At 48.5% G+C, this 15896-nt stretch overlaps 1 protein-coding gene across 1 annotated transcript in view; it reads right to left on the bottom strand.

Annotated features, from left to right (window-relative positions):
- GLI3 (GLI family zinc finger 3) overlaps nt 1-9887 on the bottom strand; it is a 90169-nt gene extending 80282 nt beyond the window's left edge. Inside the window, exons 1-2 of the mRNA XM_044677680.1 lie at nt 9829-9887; nt 2667-2816 (exon numbers count right to left, since the gene is read on the bottom strand). Of these exons, the coding sequence (XP_044533615.1) occupies nt 2667-2816; nt 9829-9865 (187 nt within the window). The 5' untranslated portion in view covers nt 9866-9887. The remainder of the gene's footprint in view (nt 1-2666; nt 2817-9828) is intronic.
- Between the last annotated feature and the right edge of the window lie 6009 nt (nt 9888-15896).

Below are 15896 nucleotides of genomic sequence, written 5' to 3'. Positions count from 1 at the left end.
CTGTTCTATTTAGATTTAGAGGTGCCTATGTGGAATGAACACTGGGACTGGAGTCAGGAAGATCTGAGCTCAAATGCCACCTCACGCATTTACTGGCTATGTCACCCTGGGCGAGACACAGGACACTTCAATGCTGTCTGCCTCAGTTTCCTCAACTGTAAAATGGAGATATTAATAGCCTCTTCCCCTCAGGGGAGCTGGGACATCAAATGAGATTTATAAAGAACTTAGCACAGTGCCTGGCCAACTCCCAGTAGGTGTTTAATAAATGCATGCCATCGCTAGAAGGTGCGCTCCTCCAGATTAGGGATTATTTTGCTTTGAATCTTTGCATTCCTAATTTCCAGCCCAGAGTAGGAAGCACTATGGTCATGGTGGTGAACCTATGGCACATGTGCCGGAGGAGGCACTCAGAGCCCTCTCTGTGGGCACACACCATCGCCCCAGCACAGAGTTCACCAGAGTTCATTGCTAGAAAGCCAGAGGGACGCAGGGCCGGGCTGCTCCCCTCCCCATCTCCGCATGTGCCTGAGGACACTTCTCACATCACCCACCCCTCTAAAAGGTTTGCCATCACTGCTCTATGGGATGCCGGTTTACGGATGGACTGATTTTGCCTGTTTCCAGAAAGAGCCATGGACGCACAGGGAATCAGTGTCCCTTGGTGCACATCCCACCTCTGGGCTCCTGTCTGTGTGACCTCAGGCAAGTTTCCTAATCTGGAAAACAAGGAATTGAGTCTCCGTGGTTCCTGCCAGCTGTGATCTCTCCAATGGTAGGAATCCCCATTCCTAGCAGCAGTGGTTAGTATTTACCTCAGGTTAAAGGTCTGCAAAATGCTTTACAAAAAATGATCTCGTTCGATCCTCACAACAATCCCATGAGGCAGGTGCTGTTATTATCACTGCTTTACAATTAAGGAAAATGAGGCAGAGAGAGATGAAGTGACTTGTCCAGGGTCGCACAGCTAATCCACGATAGAATTGCATGTAGGACCAGGCATCGAAAGCAGGAATGGACCTTAGAGTCCAAATCCAACCCCTTCATCTTACAGATGAAGAAACTAAGGCCCAGGGAATTTCATTAACTTGCTGAGGGTCAACACAGATTTGAAGTAGCAAAGGGAGAATTTAAGCCCAGGGTCTCTGATTCCAAGGCAGGGGCTTCTGTCACTGGGCCACACTGCAGTCTGACTCGAAGGGAGGGAGAGATCTTTTGGGGTTTGGGGTTCATTTTTATCCTTGTGGCCCTAGTGCCCCACAGTGACTTGAACTTGGTAGGCCCTTTGCAAATCCTCTTTGGATTGAATTGGATTCTTCTGGCCTTCTTCAGAGTGCCGTGTTGAATTCTGGGTGCCGGGTTTTAGAAAGAACCTCCCCAAGGAGCAGAAAAGCAGGATTAAGTGGCTGGAGATTGTGTCCCATGAGAATGCGCTGGAAGGACTGGATTTGTTTATTTAGCCTGGAATAGAGAAGCCTTGGGTGGGGGGATGGGAAATGTCTCTGAGCATGTGATGGGCTCTCGCTGGGAAGAGGGTCTCAGAAAGTAGGCCTGGGAGCAATACGGAGAAGGTGCAGACTTAACGTCAGGAAAATCTTCCTAATGATGAAGATGGCACGGAAGTGAAATGGGCTGCCCAGCAGCGGGTGGTGAGCTTTAAGCAGGGGCTGAATGACTGCTTGTTGGGTCTTCTGTAGAGGTGATTCTCTCTCATACAAGAGTTGGTAGAGGTGATCTCTGGGGACCTTCTAGCTCTGAGATGTTGTGATTGTTTTTTTTTTTAACCCTTAACTTCTGTGTATTGGCTTCTAGCTGGAAGAGTGGTAAGGGTGGGCAATGGGGGTCAAGTGACTTGCCCAGGGTCACCCAGCTGGGAAGCGTCTGAGGCTGGGTTTGAACCCAGGACCTCCCGTCTCTAGGCCTGACTCTCCATCCACTGAGCTACCCAGCTGCCCCCTGAGAGGTTATGATTCTTGCTGGCAAAAACCCAAATTGAACTCCGAGCAATAAAAGATTCTAGGGTGCATGGACAAGGGGACAGGCTATAAGGAACCCCTGATGAAGTTTGTGCCAAGGCTTAACCCGACCAGTTTGACGGGAAAGGAGCATCATTGTGGCAGCGCTGGGAAGGAGGCTTTGAAGGAGAGGAGTGGAGTCATCTATTAGACCCATTAGGCAGCTTCTGTAATGGGAAATCCAGGCAAGGGATGGTGCTGGGGACAGAGGGATCGAGGAATAAAACCAGCCACCTCCTGCATCCGGCTCTACAACTACTGAGCCATTTGCCTTTGAGCCTTTCAACAACCAGGGAAAGAGAGAAGCCCCGCCAGGATTATCTCCATTATTAGATGAAACAGGTGAGGTCCGCAGGGGACAGAGAGCTTCTTCAAGGACTCAAGCACCCCCCAGATACAAAAGAGCCTCACCCTGAACCCAGGCCTCGTGACTGTTCATGTCCCTCCCTCTGCCCTTTTGACTCTGAGTGCTTCCTCCACGCGACTCCCCAGGCTGCTGGCTTTTGTGTTAAGCACCGAGTCAGTGATGACAAGGCAGGGATTTCCAGGAGGGAAAGTTCAACATGAAATATTAACACGTGAGTCAATGTAAGCAAACAAAACAGCATCCGCTCAGCCCTCTCGTGCCCTCCCCCAAATCGCAGGACTTACTGTCCATGGCGTGAAGGTATTCCATGTGGATGGCCCCAGCTCCGGTCGCCGCTGCAGAAGGAATGATGTCCGCGTACGGGCTGCGCTGGCCCGCCAACAGGGCCATCTGATGGTGGTAATACTCCGCAGGACTGACACCTGCGTGGGGGGCTAGAAGAGAGCAACACAGCATGCAGGATTACTGAGGGAGAGTCAAGAAAACATTGATGTCAAGACCTTCCGGCAATCCTGCGATGGTGGCCCAACACAGGAAACAGCATCCACGGACACTCCCCTGCCTTTCCGAGCCAATCCTGCACGGAGGCTGGACCAGGGAAGAGCCGCGCGCTCCTCTCTGACCTCTTAAGTCCAGGGTTTGCTGAGTGACTCCGAGGAGATATGAGGACTGAGGATGGCTGACAAGGCAGGGAAAACTCTGAGAAACTGAAGTAGACGAGGCTCTAGTGACACCACTGACTCGGATGGACTCCTTCCAGCAACACGTGGCCGGCAGGAAGATTGCCGACACTATTTGTGACATGCAACTGAGGACAAAGAGACAGCTCGGTTCTTTTCAACTCAGTGAAAAAGGAAGCTCTCCGAGGGCAGGGGGGCACCTTTTTTGGCTTCCAGTGCCTGAGGCGACACACACAGACGGGACTGGATGGAGCCAAAACTCTCGAGAATTCACGCTTGGTGAATCTCCATCGCTTGCCACTCGTACACGTTATCCAGGTTGCAGAGTAATGAGAGATGGCTGTTCCCTTCAGGGCACTTCAGGAAATCAGCCCCCAGAAAGCCATTCCACGGGGATACAGCCAGGCTTTTAGACACAAGATGCACTTGGTTCATAGTCCTAGGCTGAAATGGATGTGCATCTGTGTGCAGGTATATATACACATATAACTACACATACAAGACATGTATGTAAGTTGTATGTATATGTCTATACAGACATAACATATGTATTATGTGTTCTAGCAAATATGGTAGAGAGCCAGTGTGCAGGACATAGTAGGAGACCTCCTTCTCCTTCTGTATCCCCTCTAACGGCATCTCTCTCGATGCTTCACAAGACTGTGCAGATAGATGTGTGATTTCATGTCACAAGAGCCAGAGAGCGGTATCTCCACTTTACACATGGGAAACTGAGAGCCAGAGGCAGAACAATTGGCCCCAGGGCAACGGGGCATGGGCGTCCTCACCCCCTCGTCCTCATAGAGCTTTTAGGAAGCTCAGAGGGCACAATGGACAGAAAGCATCAGGAGACCCAACTGCTAAAGGGATCACAAGCTCCTATTTTAGCCCATTTCTGTGGCCCCTCTAGAAGGGATCAAGGATTAGACGGGCCCCAGCCCTTGGTCTCTCTCTTATTTCAGGCCCAAGTGCCCTGTATAAAGGGGGCAAGGTTGAAAAAATCCCCTTGCCCAGAGTTGTCAAAAGCCTGACACTTGTTAAGTGCCCACAGTGCCAGGCCCCTGCTGGGTATCAGGGCTTCAGAACCAAAAAGCAAACAGGCCCTGCCTTCCCAGAGCTTCTGTTCTACGGGGAGGACACAGCATCTCCACAATCCGTATAAAAGAGCAGAATGCAGAGGCGCGGGGGCAGAGCAAGTGGTTCAAATCAAGCTTGGGGAAGTTCTGTGGTTTCGTGTCTAGTCCAAGATCCCCAGTCGAGAGACAGAGAATTCTGCCCCATTTGTGAGCTCTGTTCTAAGGCAATTCCCCATCTTTGATCTGAAATTAAAATCACTGGAAAGAATGAGGGAAACCCCAAAAGCAGAAATTCAAACAAAATCATCCCCAGACCAAGACGCCCCCTTGGTTTAGCTCTTGGAGGAGAATTCCGATTGCGTCTAAGATGAACCCAAGCAAGCCCAGCCTTCCCTAACAAGCAAGAACCTTCATTTGCCAAAGAAGGATAAAGCAGCTCATTATCTCAAGCCACTGGTTTGAAAGTTCCTTCCCGCAGTAGACAACCAGAGGATCTTTCCAGACACACTTAAAATACTTCCTGAGCTCTCTGACATAAGTGTCTGGGTTAACCACCAATAACACTGGCTGCCTGGCCTGGAAGAAACCCACGATGGGGAGGACCCGAAGATAAACGACATCGTGGGTGAGACTCTCTCGAACCCCAACAAAAACAAAGTGATTTCATTAACAGGAGTCCAGTGACTGAGACTGTAAGACAGGGGATGCACGGAGGAAGCAACAATAACTCGGAATGTTTCCAAGTGATAATTGGGAAGAGAGTCCCCGTGAACACAGTCAGTCAACAGGAGTTTACTAAGTGCTTACTATCCGTGCCAGACCCCAGGCAAAGTTTTAAAGGTACAGAAGCACCCTCCCTGCCATCAGGAGGCTCCCGTCCTAATAGAGGAGACAACGTTTAAACATGCGCACACGTGCCATGTAGAGGGTCAGAGAAGTGCTCTTGAGAGGAAGGTGTTGGGAACAGCAACACAGGGACCAGGAAAGACTGTTGAAGGAGCTGGCATCGGAGCTGGCTCTTGAAGGAAACCAGAAGGCAAGACAAGGAAGGAGAGAATTCTAGGCATGAGGAAAAGCCAGGACAAGGGCATAAGGAGTGGGAGGCTGAGAGGCATGTGTGAGGGACAGCAAAAAGGCCAGTCAGTGTTACTGGTGTGGAGGGTACAGGGAAAGAAGCGAGGTCTAAGAAGACCGGATGGAAGGCAGGAAGAGGACAGGTTTTGGGGACGGGGCTTTCGAAGTCCAAGAGAGTATTTTCAATTTGCTCTTGTTGATGATAGGGAGCCACGGGAGTTTATTGAGCATAGGGGAGCCATGGTCCAACTTAGGTTTCAGAAAGATCATCTGGCAGCTGAGTACGGATAGACTGTAGTGGAGAAAGATTTGAGGGAGGAGGACGAATGAGGATGCTAATGAAATAGCTCAGGCATAAAAAATTATAGTTCAGGCATGAGGTAATGAGGGCCTGCCAAACAGTGGTAGAAGTGTCGTATGAAAGAAGGTAGAGGATACCAGAAATGTTCTTAAGGTAGAACCACCAAGATTTGGCTAAAGGGGGAGGGTGAGAGAGTGGAGAGTTTGAGAGGATAACAATATAATAAGCCCGTGTGAAAAGAAGGATGCTGGTGTCCAGAGCAATAAAGGGGAAACTGAGGTGGGGAGAGCTTGGGCAGAAAGAGCATGAATTCCGTATGGGATAGATTGAATCTGAGATATCTAGAAGAAATCTAGTTCAAGGTGTTGAGTGGCAGTGGATTACATGAGCCTGGATATTTGGAGAGAGGTTAGAGCTGGAGACATCCATTGGATCTACACAGAGATACAAATGGATACTAAGGGAATTGATGAGATGGAGTGAGATGGCTGAGAGGGAGAAAAGAAGAGGGATCAGAGAGCCTTGAGGAGAACCTGTGATTCCTGTTTGTGACATGGAAGAAAGATCAAAAGGAGACCAAAAAAGAGAGGTCAGAGAGGAAGGAGAAGAACCAGAACCAGGAGAAAGCAACAACATGAAAACCAAGGGAGAGCAAAGGATTGGTTATTCATTCTGGATGGCAATTTGGAACTATGCCAAAAGAGCTCTAAAAGAATGCCTGCCCTTCGATCCAGCCATACCATTGCTGGGTTTGTACCCCAAAGAGATCAGAGATAAAAAGACTTTTACAAAAATATTTATAGCCAAGCTTTTTGTGATGGCAAAAAACTGGAAAATGAGGGGATGCCCTTCGATTGGGGAATGGCTGAACAAATTATGGTATGTGCTGGTGATGGAATATTATTGTGCTCAAAGGAATAATGAACTGGAGGAATTCCATGTGAACTGGAAAGACCTCCAGGAATTGATGCACAGTGAAAGGAGCAGATCCAGGAGAACATTGTACACAGAGACTGATACACAGTGATAAAATCAAATGTAATGGACTTCTCTGCTAGCAGCAGTGCAATGATCCGGGACAATTCTGGGGGATCTATGGAAAGGAATGCTCTCCACATTCAGAGGAGGAACTACAGGAGTGGAAACACAGAAGAAAAACAACTGCTTGAACACATGGGTTGAGGCGGATATGATTGGGGATGTAGACTCGAAATGACCACACCAATGCAATTATCAATAATATGGAAATGAGTCTTGCTTGATGACACATGTTAAAACCAGTGGAAATGTGTGTTGGCTATGGGCGGGGTTGGTAAAGGGGAAATTAAAATAGGAATCATGAAACCATGGAAAATTTTTCTAAAAAATAAAATATTTAAAAAAAAAAAAAGAAAAAGAATTTGGTTATTGACCGCATCAAAGAAGTCAAGAAGGAGAGCAATTGAGATTTGGTCATTGAAAGATTACTGGTTAGTGCGGAGGGAGCTGTTTTGGTTGAAAGATGAATTCAGGAGCCAGACTGCAGAGAGTTACGAAGACAATGAGAGGAGAGGAAGTGGCGTCACTAATTGTAGGTGGCCAGTTGGAGGAGTTTAGCCACAGCAGGTGAGAGGAATCTAGAATGATAACTAGAAGGAATGGACCATTCAAGTGTTTTGTCTTAGGATTAGGGATCCAGGGACATGTTGTTGGCAGGGAGTGGGGAAGAAACAGAGTTCCGATCTGGCCTCAGACACTTATTAGCTGTGTGACCTGGATGAGTCTACTTGACTTCCATTTGTCTCAATCCCCCTCCTATGTAAAACGAGGATTAATAACAGGACCTCCTCCCAGGAATATCATGAGGATCAAGTGAGATCGTCCTTGTAAAGTGATTAGCATCGTGCCCAGCAATGACAAGGCGCTACGTAAATATTAGTTATCGGGATGAGCATGATGAGGACGAGGAGGAGAGCAGAATGAGAAAGAAGGCAGGCTCTTAGAGGAGACAGAGTGGAAGGGAATTATTGTGGACAGGGGGATTAGCCTTGCAAGGAGAAGGACCTCCTCTTCATGTGAGTCAGGGCTGAAGGCAGAGAAAGTGGCAGGAGAATATTGGAGAGATGGGAGAGAAGGAAAGGGGAGGAGAAGGGATGCGCGTCTAGCTCCTCCTGCATTTGCTATGCAGAGAAACCGTGGTACATTCCGAGAGAATAATTATAGTAGCCAACAGAAATAGGTAAGTTAAAATCTTCAAAGTGAGTTAATGTTCCCTCATTCTAACCCTCCAATGAGGTGAGTACTGCAGGGATGACTGTATTTTATAAATGGAGAAACTGAGGCTCGAAGCCACACACAAAGGTGAGACTCCAACCAAAGTCTAGTATGTTCTTGACCTTCCCAAAGGAACAACTCCTTTATCCTGAGTGTTCTCATCTACAATAGTGAGAATTTAGCCCACTCTTCTTTCTCTAACCTAGAGGTCTTCTGTGAAGACCAACTCCTGAGAGATCAGAGCATCTGAGACACTGAGGCAGAAGGGGTCCAAGAGTCCAGGAGTTTTAGCCAGGGGTCCATGGAGAGATTTCAGGGGATCAGTGAATTCAGCTGGAGAAAAATACCTTCGTTCTAAGTGAAATTTAACATTTCCTTCCACCATCTATAAACAGGATTCCGAGAGGGGTTTCATCAGACCTTCAAAGGGATCCGTTACACAATAAAAGGTTACCAGCTCCTGATCTAGGCTGACCCCCTTATTTTACAGATAGGAGTACTGAAGTGAGGCCCAGAAAGGTTGAATAACTCGCCCACTTCCAATAAGCTATTAAAGGTCTGAGGTGGGATTTGAACCCATGGCTTCTGAATGCCAAGTCTAGAATTCTCTCTTTGCTATATCACATGATGATACCCAGCTTGCTACTTTTTGTTAAGATAATGCATGTGAGACTGAGAAAAAGAAGCTTTCCTGAGTTTATTATTTATTAGCTAAATGCCTGTGAGGCAGGAAAGCAGCCTAGCTTGGCCATCAAAGTACTGCTATACAATTAAATCCATTTCATTCCAATCCTCTATAATTAAAGTAGGGGAAGGGCAAACAGGTCCATGATTTACACCGGCCTTGAGGCTAAAATCACAAAATCTGGAAGTCTGGTGGTTTCCTTGGCCCTTGGCCTAAATTCCCCTCAGCTTCTCAGCCTCCCTTCTATTGTTTGTGGCTGTAATAACTATCGGAGCTTCCTCACCTGACGATGTCTCTGGCTTCTCTTCCCCTGGCTTCCCCTCCCTCTGACAGGTGAAGCCATTCACTGGAAGCATAAGCCTCCAAGGGAAATAACCACCCTTTCTCCTTCTGGACTGCCAAGCTGGGATTCAAGAAAGGCCAGGCAGCGTCGTGGCCAGAGAGCTGATCTGAGAGTCAGGAAGACTCCCCGGATTCCAACCAAACTTGCTGGGGCACATCCTGACCTGGTGGCCCAGGATGAGACATTCCATTTCTTACTGGCCCAGGCCAACTCTCCAGGAGGTAGAGCTAGTCAGTAGCTACTGAGTAGAGTTGGTAGAAAGGATTTCCTTATAAGGAGGGTCTTGTCACAGTGAAATAAATCGGTTGTAGCAATGAGTTAGGATCAGATTTACTCCCGTGGGCAATATTTTTACCTGTTCCACCTCTCAAGGTGAAGGGCTATTAGGAATATAGCCTAAATCTCTAGCCCAGGCTCCATTCTCCAATAGGATGGGCGGCTACTAGGAAGTACTGACATTTTAAGGGTTCTAGGCTGTGGGTGACTCCACTCAGCTCAAGGAAAAGTTGACATGGAAGTTAAGGTAGTTATGTTTGGGGGCAGGGGAAGAAGGGAGGGAGGGAGAGAGAGAAAAAGAGAAGAAAAGGAAGGAAGGAAGGAAGGAAGGAAGGAAGGAAGGAAGGAAGGAAGGGGAAGAAGAAAGGAAGGAAGGACAGGAGAGAAGGAAGGAATGGAGGGAAGAAAGGAAGGAAGGGAGGGAAGAAAAGAAGAGAGGAATGAGGGGAATGAAGGAAGGAAGGAATGAACGAATGGAATGGAATGGAATGGAAGGAAGGAAGGAAGGAAGGAAGGAAGGAAGGAAGGAAGGAAGGAAGGAAGGAAGGAAGGAAGGAAGATTTCCCCTTTAAGTGCTTTCCAGTACTAGGCACTACTATGCTAAGCGTTGGGATCAACACACAAGCCAAAAGACAGTCTTTACTCTCAAGGAACTTCCACTCTAAAGGGGAAAGATGGCGCTAGAGGCATCTCCAGAGAAGCTTGCAGTGCTGTCAGGGGAGGTTCCATATTGATCCATGTGGTGGTCACAGACTCACCGTCAGTGGGGCTGAGGCCGCGGGCCGCCGAGATCATCGACAGGGATGGGCTGCTGTGCAGGGATCGGATGTAGTCCATGTAGGGGTTGATGTACGGGTGGGGAGGGCTGAAAGGCGACTCGGAAGCGGCTGCTGGGTTTCTGTGCGGGGAGATTCTAATGAAGGGCAGGTCAGAATAGGTCGGGCTACTCGACAAGGCAGAAGGCCTAGATAAAAAGAGAGAGAGAGAGAGAGAGGGAGGGAGCCATTATGATGTGCCGTAAGGAGAGGGTTGTATCAGGAAAAACAAATTGATGAAGTGAAAGCTCTGGAATCCCCATTGGGCAGCGCAGGCCCCCCAGAGTCACAGCAGGAACTGCAGGCTGGCTCTTGCACTCTCACTTCAGGAAAGAGAACTGCCCCATGGGAAATCCCATGATCTGGTTCAGAAATCAGAATAAATGAGAACGCCCCACCCGAAACCCAGAAGAAGGGAATCCCAGTTAAGGATCTCAGACAGCGAAGATGTCGTTCTTTGTTCTATTGGCCATTTGCCCGGACTCTGTGTTTCTTTGAGCCACGAGTTCGATCCCTGACGGCCCGTTCTCCTCCTTCACAGTCTGGAGAGAACGAGGGAGGACAATTCATGGCTCAAACTGCCCTGTGATTCCGAGCATCTGTCACGAGTGAAAGTCAAGCTTCCAGACGCTGGGCTCGCTGCCCCTGAGCACCCTATTATATGGCAGAGGCCGAGGAGGCCGGGCTTCACGGCTGCCCAGGAAGCCTGTTCATTGGGGTGCAGACCCCAGCTCTGCCTGTGACCGAAGAGTGCCTGCGGCGCATTACCACACTCGGGAAGGAAGCCAGCAGGCAGAGCTGGGCTTCGCTCTTTGGAATAAGCATTTTTGTTTTCCCCTGATGAAGTTGCACTCTGGGTAATTTTCTGCAGGCACGAGTTGTTGTATTTTCTTCCCTTTAAAGCTGTTTCCTGATTAGCTGCTTCTGCAAACAATCAGTGACTGAGCATTTGGGGGTTGGCAAGCAAGAAAATAACGGGGTGCTCTGGCTCGCGCCAGGCCTTGAACATAATGAGTCGAGGCAGAAGTGGGTGATCTCATTTGATAAGAATAAATAGCTTCTCCTGAAAGCATCTCGACTTACCACTTTTCTGATGAGAGGAGCAGACCTGAGCCCCCTCTCGAGGTCCTCTGCCCAGAGAAGGAGGCCTGGAGTCACGGGACACATCACACGCCGCTGCCTCCAAGGGCCGACTTGCCCAGAGCCACATTCCTCCTTTTATGAGAGGCAGCCACGAAAGCTTTGGGCAAGTGTTCCGTGAGGCCTGGCCGGGACGGGCTCCATGCTTTGGGGGTGCCCCGACTTCCCATAAATCAAAGATGGTTCCCACGAACCCAGAGCAAAGGGAACGGGGCGGGGGGGGGCGTGGCTCTGGTGGTCGGGGTTGCAGAATGAACAGAAGACCAAGGTGGGACGGGGCAGCTTTTATCCAGCTCCAAACCCACTTCAAAACCAAATGAATGCAGAGTCCCACAAAGCTGGCAGGAAGCAATCTCGGGGGAAAGAGCTCGGCTTAGCAGCCCCAATGAATGGAAGCCCACACGGGTTTGTCCACTTGCCCTTCCCTTCTGAGAAGGCGTCGTGGCACGGGTTGAGAGCACTTGCCCACTCTTGTGCCTCTGCCTCTCTGTCTCTGTGCGTGTTAACCCTGTCTGCTGCCCTCGTCCTCCGGATCTCTCTGCCTCCTTCCCTGGCTCTCTAGTTATCTCTCCGGGTTTCTCTGCTTATTTCTCTTTGAGCCTCTCTCTGTCTCTCGCTGCTCCAAATGCTTCTGCCTGGGATAGCAGTTAAGGAGAGGCCGGGCCCAAACGGGTCTTCTTTAGAGCCGAGAAGCACTAAAACCATCCCTGGAAAACCGCTCATCCAGGCCCCACAAAGTCACCGTGAATGACTGAGCAGAGACGGTCCCAATTCCCTATTGGACCCCCGTGATTTCTAATGGGAAACCGAATGGCTCAATTGATTCGCTCCATGCCCCCCTCCCCCACTCAGAGAGGTCCTCCTTTGCTAGTATTAAAATAAGAACTGAGTCAAAATGGACATCTACTGGCAATGCTGGCATTCTGCTCACAATTAGACTCCCCCAGTGACAGAAACAAACTCTGAAAATGGCAACGAAAGCTCTGCGTCCCGCTCATTTGGAGAAGAGTCCTTGAGGTGGCACCCGGACTATGGAAGGGGAGGATATTATTTCTTATTTATTTTATTTTATTTTTTTATTTTTTAAACCCTTAACTTCTGTGTATTGGCTCCTTGGTGGATGAGTGGTAAGGGTGGGCCATGGGGGTCAAGTGACTTGCCCAGGGTCACACAGCTGGGAAGTGTCTGAGGCTGGATTTGAACCCAGGACCTCCCGTCTCTAGGCCTGACTCTCAATCCACTGAACTACCCAGCTGCCCCCTGCCTATTTCTTTCTTTTTTTAAGCCTTAACTTCTGTGTATTGGCTCCTAGGTGGAAGAGTGGTCAGGGTGGGCCATGGGGGTCAAGGGACTTGCCCAGGGTCACACAGCTGGGAAGTGTCTGAGGCTGGATTTGAACCCAGGACCTCCCGTCTCTAGGCCTGACTCTCAATCCACTGAACTACCCAGCTGCCCCCTGCCTATTTCTTTCTTTTTTTAAGCCTTAACTTCTGTGTATTGGCTCCTAGGTGGAAGAGTGGTCAGGGTGGGCCATGGGGGTCAAGGGACTTGCCCAGATTTCTTATTTATTTTTAAACCCTCCCCTTCTGGCTTAGACTTGGTACAGAGTAAGACAGAAGGCTGTTAAGGGCTAGACGTTTGTGGTGAAGTGACTTGGAGAACAGGGTAGCTTAATGCTGAGAAACTCTTTGGCTGCTTTAAAGGAAAAGCATCATTACGCCTTCTTTGAAGCAAGTGTAGAAATAACTCTCATCCAGATCAATAACAATCACAAACACCAAACTTTATGTGGCAGTTTGAAGCAAGGATTAGTATTCAAAAGACCTGGGTTCGGATCCTGGTTCTGCCCCTTCTCCTTGCATGGCCTTCCTGGAACTCAGTTACCTCATCTATAAAACGAGGAGGCTAGACTAGATGACCCGTCTGGACCCAGAATGTTGGCTTTCTGACTGAGCTACTAAGAGAGAACAAAAAGCAGCCCTGCTCTTCTAAGTGTTGACCCTGTAGGACAAATGGGCACCTCCCAAGCCATCAGCATGAAAAGGACTTGGGCATCAGCAGTCAGCGTGAGAAGGAGCCAGAGAGGCTTGGGGGGCTCAGAAGACACCAAATCCAGGAGCCGAGTCTTTTCTTTGGCCCCGATTCTTGGCAACACTGGTTTTAAGTTAAGCAAAATGTTCTATCCCATTTCCTTAATCGTGGAGAACCGAAGAGGCTGAGAAATGAATAAAATACCAATGGTAACAGCCAGGTCTTTTTAGAGCAATTCAGGTGGTAGAAGGACTTTACGTTTGTTAGCCTAGTTCATCCTCACAATAACTCTGTGATGAAAGCACTGTGTTATAACTAGTTTACAAACAAGGAAACTGAGGCTGAGCAAGGGCAAGTGACTTTCCCTAGGTCCCACAGAAAATGAATGTCTGAGTTAGGAGTAAAACCAAGAATCTGAAAGTTCAAATGGAGAGCGACTGGGCTGGGACTGCTCCTTCTCTTCTTCTTCCTCCTCCTCCCCCTCCCCCACTCCCTCCCTCAGTAGTAGTTGTAGTAGCAATAGTGGTAGTAGTAGCAGTAGCAGCAGCTGAATTAAGGATGCTTCTAATCACAGCATTTCTGGTGAATTCCATAGTTGAATAAAGCCTTTACAGACACTCCCTAAAGCAGTGATTCCCAAAGTGGGCGCTACCGCCCCCTGGTGGGTGCTGCAGCAATCCAGGGAGGCAGTGATGGCCACACTTGTTTTGTATTACATTCTATTCTGAGTTCAATAAATAGCTTCATAATTTCCAGGGGGCGCTAAGTAATATTTTTTTCTGGAAAGGGGGCGGGAGGCCAAAAAAGTTTGGGAACCACTGCAGAGGAATGTTGGGGGTTTATTTTCTGCAGGTTAACATCCAGATAAATTTCATTGAGTTCTTCCACATTCAAGGTAATCAACAAGCAGCTTAAAATAAGCAAACAAGGATCCTTTTTTTCATTTTCCTTAAAAATAAGTAGCAGGGGGCAGCTGGGTAGCTCAGTGGAGTGAGAGCCAGGCCTAGAGACAGGAGGTCCTAGGTTCAAATCTGGCCTCAGACACTTCCCAGCTGTGTGACCCTGGGCAAGTCACTTGACCCCCATTACCCTTACCACTGTTCCACCTATAAGTCAATACACAGAAGTTAAGGGTTTAAAATAAAAAAAAAATAAGTAGCAGAAGAACATTTCTGAATATGAGTATTTCCCAATAATCCCAGAAATTAGGGAGACTTTTTGGCAGATTTATTATTAGTCACCAAGTACCCAGGAAGGAAAAGAAGGAAGGGGGAGGTAGGGAGAGAGGGATGGAAGAAGGAAGAGGGGAGAGAGAGAAAGAGAGGGAAGGAAGAAATGATGGAGAAAAGAAGGCAGAGAGAGAAAGAAGGAGAGAGAGATAGCAGCAGACATTGTGTTCTTCCCAAAAGTCAATCTGTTCTTAGTATTGTGGGTAAGAGTCACTCAGCCCAGTGGCCAGAGAAGCAGAGAAGTTCAGGAGACGGGGGGCTGTATAGGATTAGCAGGGGCAACTGCAGGGCCTCTAAAACAACATGGATGACTTATAAAGACAGCTTAATAAGACCTATTCTAAACTAAAACTGGTAAATATTTGATCAGCCTTTATGAGGCTAATGCTTCCATTTAGGGGTCTTGCAACCAAGGGACCAATACAGAATGGCCCTGTTCTGTCATCTTGGGTTGGCAAAGAACAAAAGAATCAGCCATCAGTCCAGAAGTGGAGGAGGTCATGGAAGGAAGTCATTCACTCATCCATCCATCCATCCATCCATCCAATCCCTCTTCCTCCCTGCATTTTACAGAGAAAGAACTGGAGGCACCAAGGGGTGGTGACTGTAGAGGAGGGCTGTCTCCCAGGGCAGGACCACCCACCAGCCCTGGCTCATTATCTAGGGGCCTCGGGTTCAGGCAGTGAATCTCTCTGGGCTTGGGGTTTCCCATTTACACAGTAAGCGATTCCCACTAAACAACCACCTCTAGGCCCTTCCTAGTTTGGATTCAATGACTTTCAGTTTACTGAGCATCCTTCTGGGAAGAAACATAGCTAGGTGCGCTTCTGGCCATCTGACTGATCACGTCTACTCTAGGAGTTGAGTTGGGACAGTAAATGGATCCAAAACAGTTGGTCTCTGCTCTGTGCGATGGAGGCAGCCCCAAGGGGATCAGGTAGGCTGTCTGGCAGGTAATGGCTTCCTCTCCTACACCGGGAGTCTTTGGGCAGAGGCTGGAGTCACTTGCGAAGCATCCATTAGTGGGGATTCTTGGTCATGAAAGGTTTGGAATGGATGGCCTCTGCTGCCTTCTAGCTTCTGAGATTCTGCAGGGACCAGAGCCCTGGGCAAGGGCGCCAAAGGGCAGGCAGGAAGGCGTGGATAGGTAAAGAAGAAAAGGCATCCTCCTCCAGGCCCTCCGAATGGCGGAGAAAACACTTCCAATATTTTAGGCATTTTCTTACTGAACATCTAATGGCTGAGTTTGGGGGTTTTGTTTTTGTTTAAACAAAAGCAAAAGCTCTTGGTGTGTAAGGGAACAACCTAAATAACCAAATCATGGGACACAAGTTTAGGACTTTTTTCTTTTTTTTTTTTTTTTTTTTTTTGGCCAGAAGGTTGTCCTATGGGCTCTGGGCCACCAAACTCCATTAGCAGTCAGGGTCCAGAATAAACTGTTACAAGGAAGTCCACTGTCTGCTATTCTCTGCAAGGCCACATGCCCAAATGAGAATAACTTTCTAGCCTTGGCCATCCGCCACGGCCGGTTGGAAGCCCATGCCTTGCGATGATTGGAATTTCAGAAGGAACAACATATCGTGCTCTTGAAATCAAATAGGGAACTTTATT

This window comes from Gracilinanus agilis, chromosome 1 (assembly GCF_016433145.1).
Source record: "Gracilinanus agilis isolate LMUSP501 chromosome 1, AgileGrace, whole genome shotgun sequence".
Lineage (NCBI taxonomy): Eukaryota > Metazoa > Chordata > Mammalia > Didelphimorphia > Didelphidae > Gracilinanus > Gracilinanus agilis.
Note: the sequence above shows the minus strand (reverse complement) of the source record. Positions and strands in the feature narration are given on the sequence as shown.